The 20693-nt window shown below is 41.5% G+C and overlaps 1 protein-coding gene across 1 annotated transcript in view; it reads right to left on the bottom strand.

Annotated features, from left to right (window-relative positions):
- The window catches only part of LOC144589758 (uncharacterized), a 59490-nt gene that overhangs the window by 30634 nt on the left and 8163 nt on the right, over positions 1 to 20693 (bottom strand). Inside the window, exon 3 of the mRNA XM_078394856.1 lies at positions 19428 to 19529. Coding sequence (XP_078250982.1) covers positions 19428 to 19529 — 102 coding nt within the window. The remainder of the gene's footprint in view (positions 1 to 19427; positions 19530 to 20693) is intronic.

Genomic DNA, 20693 nt, shown 5'->3' with positions numbered 1-20693 from the left:
TGAATATTTGATTTAGATCTGCTGCTATTTTACAACCAAAGAAGCATCCATGATATTACAAATGATAAATGATTAATTGTTTGACTTATTATTAGCTTATTTGACTATTTGCATGATATTGCTACTTAACCTATTGAAGTGATTATAAAAGCAATTGCTTTTCTAACTGACATCAACGTGTTAGGCAACAAAATTATACCCCAGTTATGACTATATTTCTGTCATCAATTACAACAGTCTAATCTGGGATCCGACTTTTTAATCCATGTTTAGTGATGGGAGAGGCGTTGAAAATTTGATCATTGAGTGCCTCACAGAGAAGACTGCTCCGATGTTACCTTTGGCTTTACATGATGTATTATACAAGACATGAGAAAGCAAATTTACACATACTTTTCTTTTTCATGTGACCTATTCTGCTCTTGTAATATTTTCCTGACCGCATGGTGCTGTTGCTATGGAATTATTCAGTGCTACTCAATATATAACTGTGAACTGATCGATGGTTTGGCCTCTTTGAGGAATATTGGTTGATATTAAGATCAAGCATCATCTATTGTTTGGCACTTGTGCAGGTAATTAATGAATCATTTTAAAAATCTGATCAGTGAATGCTGGTGCTACATTATCCTAGTACCTGTTGTTTCGCTGCTAGTGGCGGGTGTAGTCGATGCAGTGGCAGTTGTTGCTCTTGGTTCTGTGAATGAAATGAAGATGAGACATTAATGGATATTGAATGGGAATTGGATGCTTTTTGTTTCACAAATCGTGTCAAGTGCAGAAGTGAAAGTTGAACTGATGAGAAGAAATGTATAATTGGGTGGATAATATTTGGAGTTCTGATGAAACTTTGGTATGTAATTGTATTCTCTGTGTTATGCATGGAATTGTCCATACTATTGCACAATGCCTCAATTAGTTGTCATCAACTGAAAAATATTGAATTTGTTCCTGTAATTTTGATGGTGTATTTGCTGTTAGCTTTAGAATTCTCATCCAGTGGATACCTGAATTGGCCAATTGTGAGCATTCCACTGCCTATAATTTCTTTGCACTAAAGAGTAACACTTTCTAATTTCCATAGATATTTTGAATTTAGCTAGTTTCATTTTACTGTTGTTATTTATAGCCAGAATCATGGATAAAACTGAAATGTTTGAGAATGTAGCCACAATCAAGAACTGAAATATTCGCAAAAAATTAGTATGCTGGACTATATTTCTTGGATAAAAGGAGGTTGAATTATATAGGAATAGATAGGATACGCTCTTAGTATAAGGAAGGTTGACATAAGTTCTATCATTATTTCTAATTTTCCTTTGCCCCATTTGGAGTATGAGTTTTAATTTATGGTACCTTTCCTTGTTGATGTAGATATAAAAAATTAAAAATTGACAACTTTTTTTTCTTTTTCATGTGCCTTATTCTCCTCTTGTAATATTCCTCTGACTGCACTGTGCTGTTTCTATAGAATTGTTCAATAATACACAGTGTATAACTGTGAACTGATCAATTGTTTGGCCATTTCAGGAACATAGAATGATCAAACATCATGCTGCTAGTGGCGGACGTAGTCGATGCAGAGGCAGTTGTTGTGCTTGGTTCTGGGAATAAAATGAAGATGTGACATCAGTGGATATTGAAAGGAAATTGGGCTCTCTTTGTTTCACAATTCAGGTATAGTGCAGCAGTGAAAATTAAACTGACAAAAGGAAATGTTAACAATGCATTCAATGAAGAATTGGGTAGATAACATTTGGAATTCTGATGAAAATTAGAAATAATGAAAAAGTTTGGCATAGAATTGTTTACTGTAATGCACAGAATTGTCACCATGTTATTGCACGGTTTCATGTCGTTGTCATCAACTGAAAATACTGAATTTGTGCATGCAGTTTTAATTGAGCATTTGCTGATATAGTTAGAATTCTGCGTCCTTTAGTTACCTGAATTCATTGGTCATTTGTGAGCAATACACTGCATATAATATTTTTGCACTGGACATTAACTGGATATTTTGATCTTGGATAGTTTCATGAGACTGTTGTTATTCAAGCCAAGAACATTGGACAAAACTACAATCAATTAGAGGATGTAGCCCATATGAACACCAGAAATATATGTGATAGTTGAGCAGGCTTGGACTTTATTTCTTGGATAAAATGAGGCTAAAAATAGACTCTATCAGTTACAACAACCTAACCTGGGATCCTGATATTTAGTGACGGAAAAGGCTTTTTGAAAATTTAATCAATGACTGCCTCACAAAAACTGCCCTGTTTTTACCTTCGACTCTACATTATGCATCAAACAGGCATCAGAAAGCAAACTAGCAGCATGCATTTCTTTTTTTGCAACTTATTTTCGCTTAGAATATTCTCCTCACCACTCTGTGCTGGTTTCTATCGCATCAGCAAATAACTGCAAACTGATCGATGGTTTGGCATCTTTTAGGGACATTGGTTGATGTAAAGATCAAGCATCATCTATTGTTTGTCTCTTGTGTAGGTTAGTAATGAATCATTTTAAAGTCTGATCAGTGAATCCTGGTGCTGCATTATCCTAGTACCTGTTGTTTCGCTGCTAGTGGCGGACATAGTCGATGCAGTGGCAGTTGTGCTTGGTTCTGAGAATGAAATGAAGATGTGACATCAATGAAGATTGAAAGGAAATTGGACACTTTGTTAAAATGCAGCAGCGAACAATGAACTGATGAGATGAAACGTTAAAGGGGATGAAAACAACCAACGAATAATTGGATGGATAACATTCGAAGTTCTGATGAAACTTAAGAATTACGATAAACTTTGATGTGGAATTATTTTCTTTATGTTAGGTATGGCCTTGTCACCGTGCTATTACACAATGTATCGTGTAGTTGTCATCAACTGAAAATATTGAATTTGTGCATGCAGTTTTGATTGAGTATTTGCTGTTAGCTTTAGAATTCACATTCATTAGTTACCTGAATTAATTGGACAACTCTGAGCATTCCACCGCCTATAATTTCTTTGCACTAAACATTCACTCTTTCTAATTTCCATAGATATTTTCAATTTGGCTGGTTTTGCTTTACTGTTATTATTCATGGCTAGTATCTTGGACAAAACTGCAATAATTTTGAGGATGTGGCCACAATCAAGAACTGAAATATTCATAAAAAATGGGTAGGGTTGGACTTTATTTCTTGGATAAAAGGAGGCTGAACGTTGATCTTATACAGGTGTATGAAATCAAATAGGAATAGATAGGATAGGATAGGATACTCTCTGGGTCTACGGACGGTTGACACAAGTTTGATCATTTTTTCTAATTTTCCCTTGACGCATTTAGAATACGAGTTGCAATTTACGGTACCTGGCACTGTTGATGTTGATTCAGTTGTATAAGGCGTCATTGTTGTACTTTGCTCTGTGGTCCTGGTCGCTGCTGCGCTTGCAAAAGTTGTCGAAACTTCACATATGGAAAGAATTGTCAGTTAATATACATGGCAGCACTCTCATGGCTAAACTTATAAATTGTGTAAAATATCCATGGGAGTCCAAGCTGAATTTGATCATTTGATTTTGTAAATCTGATGATGCATATTAGCAACATGCAGTCATGTAAGTGGTAACTGGTTCATTGAATCTGCTGCTATTTTCCAAAACAAAGGAGCATCCACAATATTACAAATAATAAATTAATAATTGCTTGACTTTTCTTATTGACTTACTTGACTATTTGCATGGTATTTCCTGCTTAAACTATTGGGTTGATTACAATAGCATCTGCTATTCTAACTAATATCAAAGTGTCAAAATGTGAAGCAAAAAAAAAATGCCCCAGTTATCATTCTATTTCTGTCATCAATTATGACAACCTAATCTGGGATCCGGATGTTTAATCCATGTTCAGTGATGGGATAGGTGCTTTGAAAAGTTGCTTCTTGAGTGCCTCACAGAGATGACTGGTCTGCTGTTGCCTTTGGCTTAACATTATGTATTATATAGACATAAAAAAAGATATATTTTTCTTTTTAATGTGACTTATTCTCCTCTTGTAATATTCCCCTGACTGCACTGTGCTGTTTCTATAGAATTGTGCAATAATACACTGTGAACTGATCAATGGTTTGGTTACTTTCAGGAACATTGGTTGATAGAATGATCAAGCATCATCTATTGTTTGTCACTTGTGGTGGCAAGCAATGTATCATTTTAAAGTCTGATCAGTGAATGCTGGTGCTGCATTATCCTAGTACCTGTTGTTTCACTGCTAGTGGCGGACGTAGTCAATGCAGTGGCAGTTGTTGTGCTTGGTTCTGGGAATGAAATGAAGATGAGACATAAAATGTTTTGAAAGGAAATTGGACTCTTTTTGTTTCACAATTCAGGTAAAGTGCAGCAGTGAAAATTAAACTGACGACAAGAAATGTTATCAAAGCATTGGGTGGATAACATTTGGAATTCTGATGAGTATCAGGAATCATGAAAAGTTTTGGCATGGAATTGTTTTCTCTGTGTTATGCACAGAATGTTTTCACCGTGTTACTGCACAATGTTTCATGTAATATTCTTCAAATGAAAATATTAAATGTGTGTATGCAGTCTTGATTGAGTATTTTCCACTGGATTGAGAATTCTGCATTCTTTAGTTATCGGAATTAAGTGGCCATTTCTGAGCAATCCACTGCCTACAATTCATTAACATTAGACAGCATGGTGGCGCAGCGGTAAAGTTGCTGCCTAACAGCGCCAGAGAACTGGGTTCGATCCTGACTACGGGTGCTGTCTGTTTGGAATTTCTACGTTCACCTTGTGACCTGTGTCGGTTTAATCCGGGTGCTCTGGTTTCTCTCCATAGTCCAAGGAAGTACAGGTTAGTAGGCTAATTGGTAACATTGTAAATTGCCCCTCGTGTACGTGTAGGGTGTTGTTAGTGTGCGAGGATCCTTGGTCGGTGCAGACTCGGCAGGCCAAAGGGTATGTTTCCACGTTCTATTTCTAAACTAAACTGAACAAGACATTAACCCTTTCTAATTTCCGTAGATATTTTAAACTTTATCCCAGAATGGGGGCATTTAGAACTAGAGGGCATAGTTGTAAGATGAGATGGGAAATAATATGAACCTGAAGGGCAACTTTGTCAAAAAATGTGATACGAAGCACGGATCTATATGAAATTGTTGATGCACGTGCAACAAATAACATTTTTAAATAGGGTTCTGGGTATCATATCATATCATATCATATATATACAGCCGGAAACAGGCCTTTTCGGCCCTCCAAGTCCGTGCCGCCCAGCGATCCCCGTACATTAACACTATCCTACACCCACTAGGGACAATTTTTACATTTACCCAGCCAATTAACCTACAATTATCCAGATGAAGTAGAAGGCAGGAGCAGTAATAATGTTGAAAAGACATTTGCGCAGGTGCATGGATTGGAAAGGTTTAGAGTGATATGGAACCGCCGTGGGAAAAGAGTACTAGCATCAATGGCTGATCATGCGTGGCATGGACAAATTGGGACATAGAGCTTATTTCCATTCTGTATGACACAATTACTCTCTGAGTCCAAGATAGGTTGAAAGACAAGTTTTATAATTATTTATAATTTTCCCTTGCACAGATTTGAAGTAGGAGTTGTAATTTATGGTACCTGTCTCTGTTGATGTTGATTCAGTTGTATAAGGCGTCATTGTTGTACTTTGGTCTGTGGACCTGGTCGCTGCTGCTCTTGCAGAAGTTGTCGAAGCTTCACAGATGCAGAGAAATGTCAGTTAAAATACAAGGCAGCACTCTCATGGCTACACTTGTAAATTGTGCAAAATATTTAGTATTGGGAGAGGCGTTTTGACAAAGGAGTCGTTGAGTGTCTCACAGAAAACCACCCTGTTGTTACCTCCGACTTTACATTTTCCATCATACCGACATAAGAAAGCAAACTAATAGCATGCTTTTTTTAAATGCAACTTATTTTCCACAAAATATTCTCCTCACCACACTGCTGTTTCTAGAGAATTGTTTAATAAGACTCAGCAAATAACTGTTAAATGATCGTTTGGCCTTTATGCGATACAATGGATGATATAAAGATCAAGCATCATCTATTGTTTTTCACTTATGTTGGTAAATATTGTATCTTTTTAAAGTCTGATCAGTGAATGATGGTGCTGCATTATCCTAGTACCTATTATTTCGCTGCTAGTGGCGGACGTAATCGATGCAGTTGCAGTTGTTGTGCTTGGTTCTGAGAATGAAATGAAGTTGTGACATCAATGGATATTTTGCATAAAGCATGGAAAGTACTGCAGTGAAAATTAATCTAATGAGAAGAAAATGTATTCAATGAATAATTCGATGGATAACATCTGGAGTTGTTGTTGGAACTTAGGAATCATGAAAAATGATGGCATGGAATTGTTTTCAAAGTGTTATGCATGGCATTGCCAGTAGTAGTCATCAATTGTCAGAAGTTATCATTTTACTGTTATCAATCAAGGCCAGAACCTTGGATGTGGGCAGTGTAAAGATCTGAAATATACACAAAAGATGGGCAGGCTTGGACTTTATTTCTTGGATAAAAGGAAACTGAAGGTTGATCTTACAGAGGTTTATAAAATCATATGCGAATAGATTGGATGAATGAACAGTTTTATCCCAGGGTGAAGGAGTCAAGAACTGGAGTCTCATAGAAAGATGGGAAAAATTATAACAGAAACTTGAAGTGATGTTTTTCACAGAAGGTGATAGGAATGGATATGTAGCAGACATCCCGAAGAAGTAGTTGATAAACTGAAAGACAATGATAAACTGAAAGACATTTGGACAGGAAAGGCTTAGAGCGATATATAATCACCGCTGGGAAATGGAGGCAGCTTTGATGCCTTATCATGTGTGGCATGGACAAATTGAGCATAGAGACTATTTCCAAAAATAGTCCAATTCACTTTCAATATCCATTGATGTCACATCTTCATTTCATTCTTAGAACCAAGCAGAACAACTGCCACTGCATCGACTACATCTGCCACCAGCAGGGAAACAACAGGTACTAGGACAATGCAGCACCAGGATTCTCTGATCAGACTTACGACACAATATTTACCAACACAAGTAACAAAACAATAAATTATGCCTGATCAATATAATAACCAATCTTCCTCAAAGAGGCCAAACCATCAGTCATTCAAGTTATTTGCTGCGTATTATTGAACAATTCTATAGAAACTGCAGAGTTTAGTCAGGAGACTATTACATGAGGAAAATAAGTCACATGAAAGTTTGCCTTCATATATTTGCATAATAAATAATATAAAGCCAAAGGATATAATATAAAGCCAAAGGCTTAAAACAAAAGCCATTGATGATGGGAATAGAGTCTTAAGTCTGGTATAATATTGTTGCCTAACACTTTGATGTCAGTTATAAAAGTTATTATAATCACCCCAATACTTTGTCGGAACAGCATGCAAATATTCAAATAAACAAATAATAAAAATCAGGCAATTATTAATTTATCATTTGTAATATCACAGATGCTTCTTTGTTTGGAAAATAGCAGCAGATCCAATGTCCAAGTTCTCACTTACATGACAGCATGTTGCTAAAAGGCATCATCAGATAAAATATCAGATAATTAAAGTCTGCTTGGACTTCCAGAGACATTTTACACAACTACAAGTGTAGCCATGAGAGTGCTGCCATGTAATTTAACTGGCATTTCTCTGCATATGTGAAGCTTCGGCAACTTCTGCAAGCACAGCAGCAAGCAAGTCCACAGAGCAAAGTCCAATGACACCTTATACAACTGAATCAACATCAACAGAGACAGGTACCATAAATTACAACTTGAACTCAAAATCTGCACAAGAAAATTTAGAAATAACAATAAGACTTGTCTTGACCAGCTTCCTTAGTCTCAGAGAGTAATTGTTTCATCCACAATGGAAATAGGCTGCAACTAATCTCAGTTAAAATACATGCAGCACTCTCATGTCTACACTTGTAAAATGTCCCTGGAAGTCCAAGCTGACTTTTATTATTTGTTTTTTAGATCTAATGATGCAAGTTAGCAACTTGCAGCAGGTAATTGATCACTGGGGCATTATCTATAATACTATTTTCCGAACATAGACGCACGATATTTCTATTTAAATTAACGAGGTGATTATACGAGTGAATGTTTTTTGAACTGACATCAAAGTGTTCAGCCACAATATTATATCCCAGTTGCAACTCTGTATAATATTAGAAATTTTACATACAGAAGAAAGTAAACTGACAAAATATTTTTCTTTTTCAAGTGACTTATTTTTCTCTTGCAATATTCTTCTGACCACACTCTGTTGTTTATCTAGAATTGTTCAACAATTCTCAGCAAATAACTTCGAACTGACTGATAGATTGGTCACTTTGAGAAAGATTAGCTAATGACTTGATCAAGCATCAACTGTTGTTTGTCACATGTGTTGGTAAATATTGTATCATTTTAATGTCTAATCAGTGAATGCTGGTGCTGCATTATCCTAGTACCTGTTGTTTCGCTGCTAGTGGCGGACGTAGTCGATGCAGTGGCAGTTGTGCTTGGTTCTGAGAATGAAATGAAGATGTGACATCAATAGATATTGCAATGGAAATGGAAGGTAAATTGGACACTTATTGTGTCATAAAGCATGTAAAGTGTAGCAATGTAAATTAAACTGACAAGAAGAAATGTTATCTGGTACCTGTTGTTTCGCTGCTAGTAGTCGATGTAGTGGCAGTTGTTGTACTTGGTTCTGAGAATGAAATGAAGATGTGACATTAATGGATATTGAAAGAAAATGGGACTATTTTTGATTCATAAAGCAGGTAAAGTGGGGTAGTGAAAATTAAACTGATGACAAGAACTGTGAACAGTGAATTCAACAAATAATTGGGTGAGTAATTTTTGGAGTTCTAATGAATCTTAAGAATCATGAACAGTTTTGGTACCGAATAAACCGATGGTTTGGCCTCTTTGAGGAACATTGTTTGATCAAACATCTATTCTTTGTCACTTTTGGTGGTAACTAATGTATGTTTTTAATGTCTGATCAGTGAATGCTGGTGCTGCATTATCTGGTACCTGTTGTTTCGCTGCTAGTAGTCGATGTAGTGGTAGTTGTTGTACTTGGTTCTGTGGATGAAATGAAGATGAGACATCAATGGATATTTCAAGGAAATTGGACACCCTTTATTTCATTATTTCATAAATTGTTATCACTGTGTTGTGCACCAAACTGTTATCAGTCAACAGTCAACAGTCAACAGAGCTTTATTTGTCATTCGGTACCAAGGTACCGAACGAAACTACATAGCAGTCACATACAAAAAAAAAGAACACAAGACACATGACCCCAACACAAACGTCCATCACAGTGACTCCAAACACCCCCTCACTGTGATGGAGGCAACAAAACTTCCACTCTCTTCCCCACGCCCACGGACAGACAGCTCGTCCCCGACCGACCCGCACAGTCCCCGCAAGGGGATGGAAGTCCCCGCGGCCGAGTCACACCGGGCGCTGAAACGTCCCGCGGCCGAGCCGTGCGCAGCTAAGTCCCGCGACCGAGCCGCGCCGGGCGATGTTAGGTCCCGCGGCCGAGCCGCACCGGGCGATGGAAGGCCCCGCGGCCGAGCCGCACCGGGCGAGGTTAAGTCCAGTGGCCGAGCCGTACCGGGCGATGTTAAGTCCAGCGGCCGAGCCGCACCAGCGATGAAAAGTCCCGCGGCCGAGCCGCGCCGGGCGATGTTAGGCCCCACGGACGAGCCGCACCGGGCACTGTTAAGTCCAGCGGCCGAGCCGCACCGGGCGATGTTACGTCCAGCGGCCGAGCCGCACCAGCGATGAAAAGTCCCGCGGCCGAGCCGCACCAGCGATGAAAAGTCCCGCGGACGAGCCGCGCCGGGCGATGGAAGGCCCCGCGGACGAGCCGCACCGGGCACTGTTAAGTCCAGCGGCCGAGCCGCACCGGGCGATGTTACGTCCAGCGGCCGAGCCGCACCAGCGATGAAAAGTCCCGCGGACGAGCCGCGCCGGGCGATGGAAGGCCCCGCGGCCGAGCCGCACCCCGTGCATTGAGGAAGAGACCTAAAAAAGAAAGGTTTCCCCCACCCACACCACCACCCCCCCACCCACACCACCACCCCCCACACATACACAACCAAAAAAAAAAACCAACCATCCCAACACCGACACACAACAAAAAAAAGGAAAAAAGACGAACAGACTGCTAGCGAGCCGCAGCCGTTAGGCGCCGCCACTTCCGCTTCCACTTGCGCATTGATTGAGCATTTGCTGTTAAATTTAAAATTCTGTAACAATTAGTTACCTGAATTAATTGGCCATTTCTTAATCAATCTTCTGCCTATAATTTATTTACACTAGACGTTAAATCTTTCTAATACCCATAGCAATTTTGAACTTGGTTTGCTTCATTTTGCTGTTGTTATTCAAGGCCGGAAGGTAGAATGTGGGCAGTATAAATAACTAAAATATTGTATATGCAAAAGTCCAGTCTTGGATTTTATTTCTTGGTTGAAAGGAGGCTGAAGGTTTATCTTGTGGAGGTGTAATAAAATCAAATGGGAATAGATAGGGTGAATGTGCAGCATCTTAGCATCTTGCAGTCATGTAATTGATGACTGGGGTATTATATATACTACTATTTTCCAAACATAGAAGCATCAATTATAATACAAAGTATAAATTAAAAATTGCCTGACTTTTGTTGGCTTATTTGACTATTTGCACGATATTTCTATTTAAATTAATGAGGTGATTATACCAGTGAATGTTTTTAGAACTGACATCAAAGTGTTAGGCTACAATATTATATCCCATTTGCAACTCTGTATAATGTTAGAAACTGTACAATGTAATGGCCTGGCGGAGGCCAGAAAAAGGCTGGACGCCAGGCAGGTTTAGAAAGTTCTTTATTTGGTTGTGAGCCTCCACTCACAACGAAGTCCACCGAGGGATAAACCACTCCCCCTAATGGCCTGAGTCTTAACCCCTTAAGCCTCTCCATCAAGTGCCGAGGGGGCTGACCCTAGGAGTGGCCTGATACCCAGGGACCGCCACAGCCCCCCCCCCCAAGATCTGGAGGTATGAAGCGGACAGGAGGGCGCACGAGGCGACCAGCCTGGGTGCGCACCGCGCCCGGCGCAGGGACCGGCGACTGACCGACAGGTGGAGGGGACGTAGCAGACACTGGCGGGGGTAACGTGGATGGAGGGCGACCGCACGGGCGGGGCTGCGCAACCGGCACCGGCTGATCAACGTCCACCTGTGCCGGCTTCAGCCGTGCAAATGAAACAGTCTCACTGCGGCCCCCATGTCCAGAACAAATGTGGACGAGCCGTGTTGCAGGACCCGGAAGGGGCCCTCGTACGGCCGCTGGAGAGGTGTCCGATGAGCGTCCCTGCGCAGAAAAACAAACTGGCAGTCCTCCAGAGCAGGAGGGACGTGCAGATGGAAGGTCCCATGACGAGACGTAGGCACCGGCGCCAGCCTGCCCACCATCTGCCGAAGACGTTGCAGGGTGTCCAAATGCTGCTCCACCTAACCCTGCTCCGATGGAATGAACTCCCCGGGAACCGTCAAAGGGGCCCCATACACCAACTCTGCGGCAGGGTGTCCACCCAATCTGGGTCAGTGAGCCGAGCCTTCAGGGCAGTCTTCAGCTGGCTGTGAAAACGTTCCACCAAACCGTTCCCCTGTGGATGGTACGCCGTAGTGTGGTGTAGGCGGACTCCCAAGAGGCGTGCCATAGCCGACCACAGTTCCGAAGTAAACTGCGGCCCCTGGTCCGATGTAATGTCCAGTGGCACCCCGAACCGGGCGATCCAGTGCGCCGCCAAGGCCCGAACACAGGTGGCTGTCGAGGTGTCCGCCAGTGGAATGGCCTCCGGCCACTTCGTGAAGCGATCGACCACGGTGAAGAGGTGGGTCATGCCCCGGGACGACGGCAGCGGCCCCACGATGTCCTCATGAATGTGGTCGAACCGCTGTCTAGGGACACCAAACTCCTGCAGAGGCGCACGCACGTGTCGCTGGATCTTGGCGGTCTGGCACGGGATGCAGGTGCGTGCCCAGTGTGCGTCCTGCTTACGTAGCCCATGCCACATGAAGCGGGAGGTTACGAGGGCCACCGTCGCCCGAATGGAAGGATGAGAAAGCCCGTGGAGCACCTCGAAAACCCTGCGCCGCCAGGCGACGGGGACGATGGGCCGCGGCAGGCCAGTAGAGGTGTCACACAACAGCGTTGCGTCCCCTGGGCCACAGACAATGTCCTCTAGCTGCAGGCCCGACACGGCCGTGCGATAGTTGGCCATCTCCTCGTCTCCCAGCAGTGCGGCTGCTAGGGCGGAATAGTCAATACCCCCGGCCATTTGTAGAACGGCGTGGACCGCGGATCTAGTCAAGGCGTCGGCTACCCTGTTGTTCTTGCCCTCCACTAAACAGATTGAGGTGGTGTACTCAGACATGTACGCCAACTGCCTCTGTTGCCGAGCAGACCATGGATCCGAAACCTTGGCAAACGCCAAGGTGAGTGGCTTGTGGTCCATAAATGCGGTGAAGTGCCTCCCCTCCAAGAAGTACCGAAAGTGGCGTACGGCGAGGTAGAGGGCTAGGAGCTCACGGTCGAAGGCTCTGTAACGCCGTTGGGCTCCGCTGAGGTGCCTGCTAAAGAAAGTGAGTGGCCACCAGCACCCGTCAATGAGCTGCTCCAGCACCGCACCGACCGCCACCTCAGATGCGTCCATGGTCAGGGCAGTGGTGGCATCCTCCCTGGGATGGACGAGCATCGTGGCCCTGGCCAGGGCCTCCTTAGCATGCTGAAACGCCGCTCCTGCTTCGTCGTCCCACTCGACCTCCTTGCGACGACCAGCCATGAGATGGAAGAGTGGGCGCATAGCTCCGACTACCGCCGGAAGGAAGCGGTGATAGAAGGAAATCATCCCGGCGAATTCCTGCAGGCCCTTGACAGTGGTCGGTCGGGGGAACCGGCGGAAAGCGTTGACCCTGTCCGGAAGAGGTACCACCCCTTGTGGGGTCACCCGATGGCCGAGGAAATCGATGGCCGTCACCCCAAAACGGCACTTGGACATGTTGACGGACAACCCGTACTCACTGAGGCGCTGGCACAGCTGGCAGAGGTGGGTGCAGTGCTCCTGCCTCGAGCGGCTAGCCACGAGTACGTCGTCCAAGTATATGAAAACAAAGTCCAGGCCACGGCACACACAGTCCATAAGCCATTGGAAGGCCTGTGCGGCGTTCTTCAACCCGAACGGCATCCGTAAAAACTCGAACAGGCCAAACGGTGTAATGATGGCAATCTTGGGGATGTCGTCGGGGTGGACCGTGATTTGATTATACCCGCGCACAAGATCCACCTTGGAGAACACCGATGCTCCGGCCAGGTGGGCATTAAAGCCCTGGATATGCGGGACCGGTTACCTGTCGGCGATGGTCGCAACATTCAAGCGACGGTAGTCCCCATGTGGGCACCAGCCCCGCCCACCTTGGGGACCAAGTGGAGTGGTGACGCCCACGGGCTATCGGAGGGGCGCACGATGCTTATTGACTCCATCCGGCGGAACTCCTCCCGAGCTAGAAGGAGCTTGTCTGGAGTGAGACGCCGCGCTTGGGCATGCACGGGCCGCCCGGTGGTGGGGATATGATGCTGCACCCCGTGCTTGGGAGCGGAGGAGCGGAAGTGGGGTTCAAGAATGTCCCTGAAATCCGCCAGGTTTAGCGTGTAAGTTGCATCAACGGACGACCGGGGTCCAACGTTGAGGGACCAGCCTCACCGTGCTGGAGTGCACCAGGCGCTGCCACCTGACATCCACGAGCATTGAATGCGCTCGCAGGAAGTCAGCGCCCAGCAGCGGCTGGGAAACGTCGGCAATGACAAACCCCCTCGAAAACCAGCTATGGCCGTAGTTAAGGGCGAGCTTGCGGACCCCATAAGTGCTGATGGGGCTCCCGTTCGCCGCAGTGAGGAGGGGGCCGCGTTTGCCCGCATGGATATCGGCGGTGGAAGGAGGCCCGTGGGCCCATGGAGCGGTTTCACCGCCTCCTTAAGTCAGCCCTGTGTTATCACTGTGTTGTGCACTGAACTGCATCATGTTATTTCACAAATTTCATGTCGTATACTTCAACTGAAAATATTGGATTTTTAAATGCTCTGTATAATATTAGAAATTATACATACATAAGACCGTAAACTGACAAAATATTTTTCTTTTTCAAATGATTTATTTTTCTCTTGCAATTTTCTCCTGTTGTTTCTCTTGAATTGGTCAACAATTCTCAGCAAATTACTTCAAACTGACTGATAGATTGGTCCCTTTGAGAAAGATTACCTAATATCTTGATCAAGCATCAACTGTTGTTTGTAACATGTGTATCATTTTAAAGTCTGATCAGTGAATGCTGGTGCTGAATTATCCTAGTACCTGTTGTTTCGCTGCTAGTGGCGGACGTAGTCGATGCAGTGGCAGTTGTGCTTGGTTCTGAGAATGAAATGAAGATGTGACATCAATAGATGTTGCAATGGAAATGGAAGGTAAATTAAACACTTATTGTGTCATAAAGCATGTAAAGTGTAGCAGTGTAAATGAAACTGACGAGAAGAAATGTTAGCCAAGGATTACATTAATAATTGTGTGGATAACATTTAGAGTTGTTTGTAATCATGAAATATTTTTGCATGTAAATTCCTTTGTCAGTTTTGCACGGAATTATCACATTTGTATTGAACAATTTTTAATGTAGTAGTCGTCAACTGAAAGTATTGAACTTGTACACGCATATTCCGTTCAGATCAGTGAATGCTGGTGCTGCATTATCCTCGTACCTGTTGTTTCGCTGCTGGTGGCAGATGTAGTCGATGCAGTGGCAGTTGTTGTGCTAGGTTCTGAGAATGAAATGAAGATGTGACATCAATGGATATTGAAAGAAAATTTGACTATTTTTGATTCATAAAGCGGGTAAAGTGGGGTAGTGAAAATTAAACTGACGACAAGAAATGTGTGAACAATGAATTCAACAAATAATTGGGTGGGTAATTTTGGGAGATCTAATGAATCTTAAGAATAGTGAACAGTTTTGGTACCGAATGAACCGATGGTTTGGCCTCTTTGAGGAACATTGTTTGATTAAGAATCATCTACTGTTTGTCACTTTTGGTGATAAGTAATGTATGTTTTTAAAGTCTGATCAGTGAATGCTGGTGCTGCATTATCTGGTACCTGTTGTTTCGCTGCTAGTAGTCGATGTAGTGGCAGTTGCTGTACTTGGTTCTGTGGATGGAATGAAGATGATACATCAATGGATATTTCAAGGAAATTGGACACCTTTTATTTCATAATTACAGCAAAGTGTTAGGCCACAATATTACATCCCAGTTGCAACTCTGTATAATATTAGAAATTATACATACATAAGAACGTAAACTGACAAAATATTTTTCTTTTTCAAGTTACTTATTTTTCTCTTGCAATATTCTCCTGACCACACTGTTGTTTCTCTAGAATTGTTCAACAATTCTCAGCAAATAACTTCGAAGTGACTGATAGATTGGACTCTTTGAGAAAGATTGGCTAATGACTTGATCAAGCATCAACCGTTGTTTGTCACATGTGTTGGTAAATATTGTATCATTTTAATGTCTGATCAGTGAATGCTGGTGCTACATTATCCTAGTACCTGTTGTTTCGCTGCTAGTGGCGGATGTAGCCGATGCAGTGGCAGTTGTGCTTGTTTCTGTGAATGAAATTAAGGTGTGACATCAATGGATATTGTAATGGAAATGGAAGGTAAATTGGACACTTATCGTGTCATAAAGCATGTAAAGTATAGCAGTGTAAATTAAACTGACGTGAAGAAATGTTAGCCAAGGATTACATTAATAATTGTGTGGATAACATTTGGGTTTCTTTGGAATCATGAAATTTATTTGCATGTAAATTCCTTTGTCATTTTTGCACAGAATTATCACAATTGTATTGGCAGTTGTTGTGCTTGTTTCTGTGGATGAAATGAAGATGAGGCCTCAGTGGAAATTTCATGGAAATTGGACACCTTTTATTTCATAAGGCAGAATTGTTATCACTGTGTTGTGCACCAAACTGTCATCATGTTATGGCACAAAGTTTCATGTCGTATACTTCAACTGAAAATATTGGATTTTTACATGCTATTTTGATTGAGCATTTGCTGTTAGATTTAAAATTCTGCAACAATTAGTTACCAGAATTAATTGGCCATTTTTTAATAATACAAAATATAATACAAAATTGCCTGACTTATTTTTGGCTTATTTGACTATTTGCACGATATTTCTATTTAAATTAACGAGGTGATTATACTAATGAATGTTTTTAGAAATGACATCAAAGCGTTAGGCCACAATATTATATCCCAGTTGCAACTCTGTATAATATTAGAAATTATACATACATAAGAAAGTAAACTGACAAAATATTTTTCTTTTTCAAGTGACTTCTTTTTCTCTTGCAATATTGTCCTGACCACATTCTGTTGTTTCTCTAGAATTGTTCAACAATTCTCAGCAAATAACTTCGAACTGACTGATCGATTGGTCTCTTTGAGAAAGATTGGCTAATGACTTCATCATGAATCAAATGTTGTTTGTCACATGTGTTGGTAAATATTGTATCATATTATATTCTTGCTATTGAGGGCGTGCAGCGTAGGTTTACTAGATTAATTCCCGGAATGGCGGGACTTTCATATGTTGAAAGACTGGAGCGACTAGGCTAGTATACACTGGAATTTAGAAGGATGAGAGGAGATCTTATCGAAACGTATAAGATTATTAAGGGGTTGGACACGTTAGAGGCAGGAAACATGTTCCCAATGTTGGGGGAGTCCAGAACAAGGGGCCACAGTTTAAGAATAAGGGATAGGCCACTTAGAACTGAGATGAGGAAAAACTTTTTCAGTCAGAGAGTTCTGAATCTGTGGAATTCTCTGCCTCGGAAGGCAGTAGAGGCCAATTCTCTGAATGCATTCAAGAGAGAGCTGGATAGAGCTCTTAAGGATTGCGGAGTCAGGGGGTATGGGGAGAAGGCAGGAACGGGGTACTGATTGAGAATGATCAGCCATGATCACATTGAATGGCGGTGCTGGCTCGAAGGGCCGAATGGCCTCCTCCTGCACCTATTGTCTATTGTCTATTGTCATTTAAAGTCTGATCAGTGAATGCTGGTGCTGCATTATCCTAGTACCTGTTGTTTCGCTGCTAGTGGCGGACGTAGTCGATGCTGTGGCAGTTGTGCTTGGTTCTGTGAATGAAATGAAGATGTGACAGCAATGGATATTGCAATGGAAATGGAAGGTAAATTGGACACTTATTGTGTCATAAAGCATGTAAAGTGTAGCAGTGTAAATTAAACTGATGAGAAGAAATGTTAGCCAAGGATTACATTAATAATTGTGTGGATAACATTTGGAGTTGTTTGGAATCATGAAATATTTTTGCATTAAATTCCATTGTCAGCTTTGCACGGAATTATCACAATTGTATTAAACAATTTTTAATGTAGTGGTCGTCAACTGAAAATATTGAAATTGTACACGCATATTCCGTTCAGATCAGTGAATGTTGGTGCTGCATTATCCTCGTACCTGTTGTTTCGCTGCTGGTATCAGATGTAGTCGATGCAGTGGCAGTTGTTGTGCTTGGTTCTGAGAATGAAATGAAGATGTGACAATGGATATTGAAAGAAAATTTGACTCTTTTTGATTCATAAAGCAGGTAAAGTGGGGTAGTGAAAATTAAACTGACGACAAGAAATGTGTGAACAATGAATTCAACAAATAATTGGGTGGGTAACTTTGAGAGTTCTAATGAATCTTAAGAATCATGAACAGTTTTGTTACCGAATGAACCGATGGTTTGGCCTCTTTGAGGAACATTTTTTGATCAAGAATCATCTACTGTTTGTCACTTTTGGTGTTAAGTAATGTATGTTTTTAAAGTCCGATCAGTGAATGCTGGTGCTGCATTATCTAGTACCTGTTGTTTCGCTGCTAGTAGTCGATGTAGTGGCAGTTGTTGTGCTTGGTTCTGTGGATGAAATGAAGATGAGACATCATGGATATTTCAAGGAAATTGGACACCTTTTATTTCATAAGGCAGAATTGTTATCACTGTGTTGGGCACCGAACTGTCAACATGTTATTGCACGAAGCTTCATGTCGTATACATCAACTGAAAATATTGGATTTTTACATGCTATTAAATCTTTCTAATATCCATAGATATATTAAACTTGGTTTGTTTCATTTTGCTGTTGGTATTCAAGGCCAGAAGGTAGAATGTGGGCAGTATAAATAACTAAAATATTGTATATTTAAAAGTACAGTCTTGGATTTTATTTCTTGGACGGAAGGAGACTGAAGGTTTATTTTGTGGAGGTGGAATAAAATCAAATGTGAATACATAGGGTGAATGTACAGAATGTTTATAGTGGGGGAATCAAATATGCAGAGAAATCTCAGTTAAAATACATGCAGCACTCTCATGTCTACACTTGTAAATTGTCCATGGAAGTCAAAACTGACTTTAATTATTTGTTTATTTTTATCTATTGATGCATGTTAGCATCTTGCAGTCATGTAATTGATGACTGGGGCATTATATATACTACTATTTTCCGAACTTAGAAGCATCAATGATAATACAAAGTATAAATTAAAAATTGCCTGACTTATTTTTGGCTTATTTGACTATTTGCACGATATTTCTATTTAAATTAACGAGGTGATTATACCAATGAATGGGAGTTCTAATGAATCTTAAGAATCATGAACAGTTTTGTTACCGAATTAACCGATGGTTTGGCCTCTTTGAGAAACATTGTTTGATCAAGAATCATCTACTGTTTGTCACTTTTGGTGATAAGTAATGTATGTTTTGAAACAAAAAAAACCCATATTTTTATTTTTAATGTGACATATTCTCCTCTTGGAAAATTCCCCAGACTGCACAGTGTTGCTTCTATAGAATTGTTCAATAATACACAGTGTATGACTGTGAAATGATCAATGGTTTGTCTGCTTTCAGGAACATTGGTTGATGGCACGGTGACAAGTCCATGCATAACACAGAGAAAATAATTCCACATCAAAGTTTTTTGTGATTCTTATGTTTCATCAGAACATCAAATGTTATCCACCCAATTATTCATTGGTTGTTTATATCCCCTTTAACATTTCATCTCACCAGTTCAACTTTCGCTGCGGCATTTTACATGATTTGTGAAACAAAGAGACCAATTTCCTTTCAATATTCATTGATGTCACCTCTTCATTTCATTCTCAGAACCGAGCACAACTGCATTTAGTGGACCCATTTAGTGTACGAGTTGCAATTTACGGTACCTGGCACTGTTGATGTTGATTCAGTTGTATAAGGTGTCATTGTTGTACTTTGCTCTGTGGACCTGGTCGCTGATGCGCTTGCAAACGTTGTCGAAGCTTCACCTATGGAAAGAAATATCAGTTAATATACATGGCAGCACTTTCATGGATAAACTTGTAAATTGTGCAAAATATCCCTGGGAGTCCAAGCTGAATTTGATCATTTAATTTTGTAAATCTAATGATGCATATTTGCAACATGCAGTCATGGAAAGGGCCTTTCCCACAGGCGATTTTTAGGCGACTGCCGGCGACCAGGCTGTCGCCGACAGTATGCCGGGGTGTCGCGGGCATGATCGTGAGGAGTCTTCAAAGAATCGTAGTGGATCTCGGCGCGTTGCTGAGAAATTAACCGGCTTGGAATTTCTCGGCGACAGCTGGTTTGTCGCCAGGTATCTTTGCTTATTGCGGGTGCTGTCGTACGCTCTTCCCAGGTTTGCTAGGTTGTCGCAGATGCATTTAGAAGCACGTAATATTAAATTAAGTAAAGTCATTTGAAGATACCATAAAATACTTGTGTTTAACCAATTTATTTACCATCAGGACATTTGACAGGTAGATTGGAGGCGACAGTTTGACGGTCAGGCAAGCGTGGGAATTTTTCGATGTTTAAGGCCATCAGCGATTACTTTTAAAGTAGGCTCCCAACACATGTATGCAACCCAGAAACCAGATATGCATCTCCAATACATTTTCATAGAATGCCCACACACGCACAAAAATCCATTTAACCATGTTTAAAATTAAATTTCTTAATGTATTGCTATCAGTAAACAGGAAATCCATCCAGTTTATGCCTTGTTACCGTGAAGCTTGCTTTTCAAATAACCTGGACTAGATGTTATATTTCAAAACTCTCAAGTAATTACAGACTTGTCAGTGATTTCAGCAAAAATTAGGACGCCGGAGAAGCATTGGTGAGCGTGTGATTGTTGTGATGTTTCCGAAGACGCTGTAATCTCTTAGCCAGGTGCTAGTTTCACAAAAAAAGTTACTTGTATCGACCTGACTCGGCATTGTCGTGGTCATTGTTATAGGGTAAAAGAAAATTTCAGCGATTTGCTACGACTTTGACAGTCGCCGAAAGTCGCCTAAAAAATCACCTTAGTGGGACAGGCCCTTAAGTGTTAACTGGTTCATTGGATCTGCTGCTATTTTCCAAAACAAATGAGCATCCAAAATCTTACAAATAATAAATGAATAATTGCTTGACTATTTGCTTGGTAT

This window comes from Rhinoraja longicauda, unplaced genomic scaffold (genome assembly GCF_053455715.1).
Source record: "Rhinoraja longicauda isolate Sanriku21f unplaced genomic scaffold, sRhiLon1.1 Scf000073, whole genome shotgun sequence".
NCBI lineage: Eukaryota > Metazoa > Chordata > Chondrichthyes > Rajiformes > Arhynchobatidae > Rhinoraja > Rhinoraja longicauda.
This window is presented reverse-complemented; position numbering and strand designations above follow the sequence as displayed.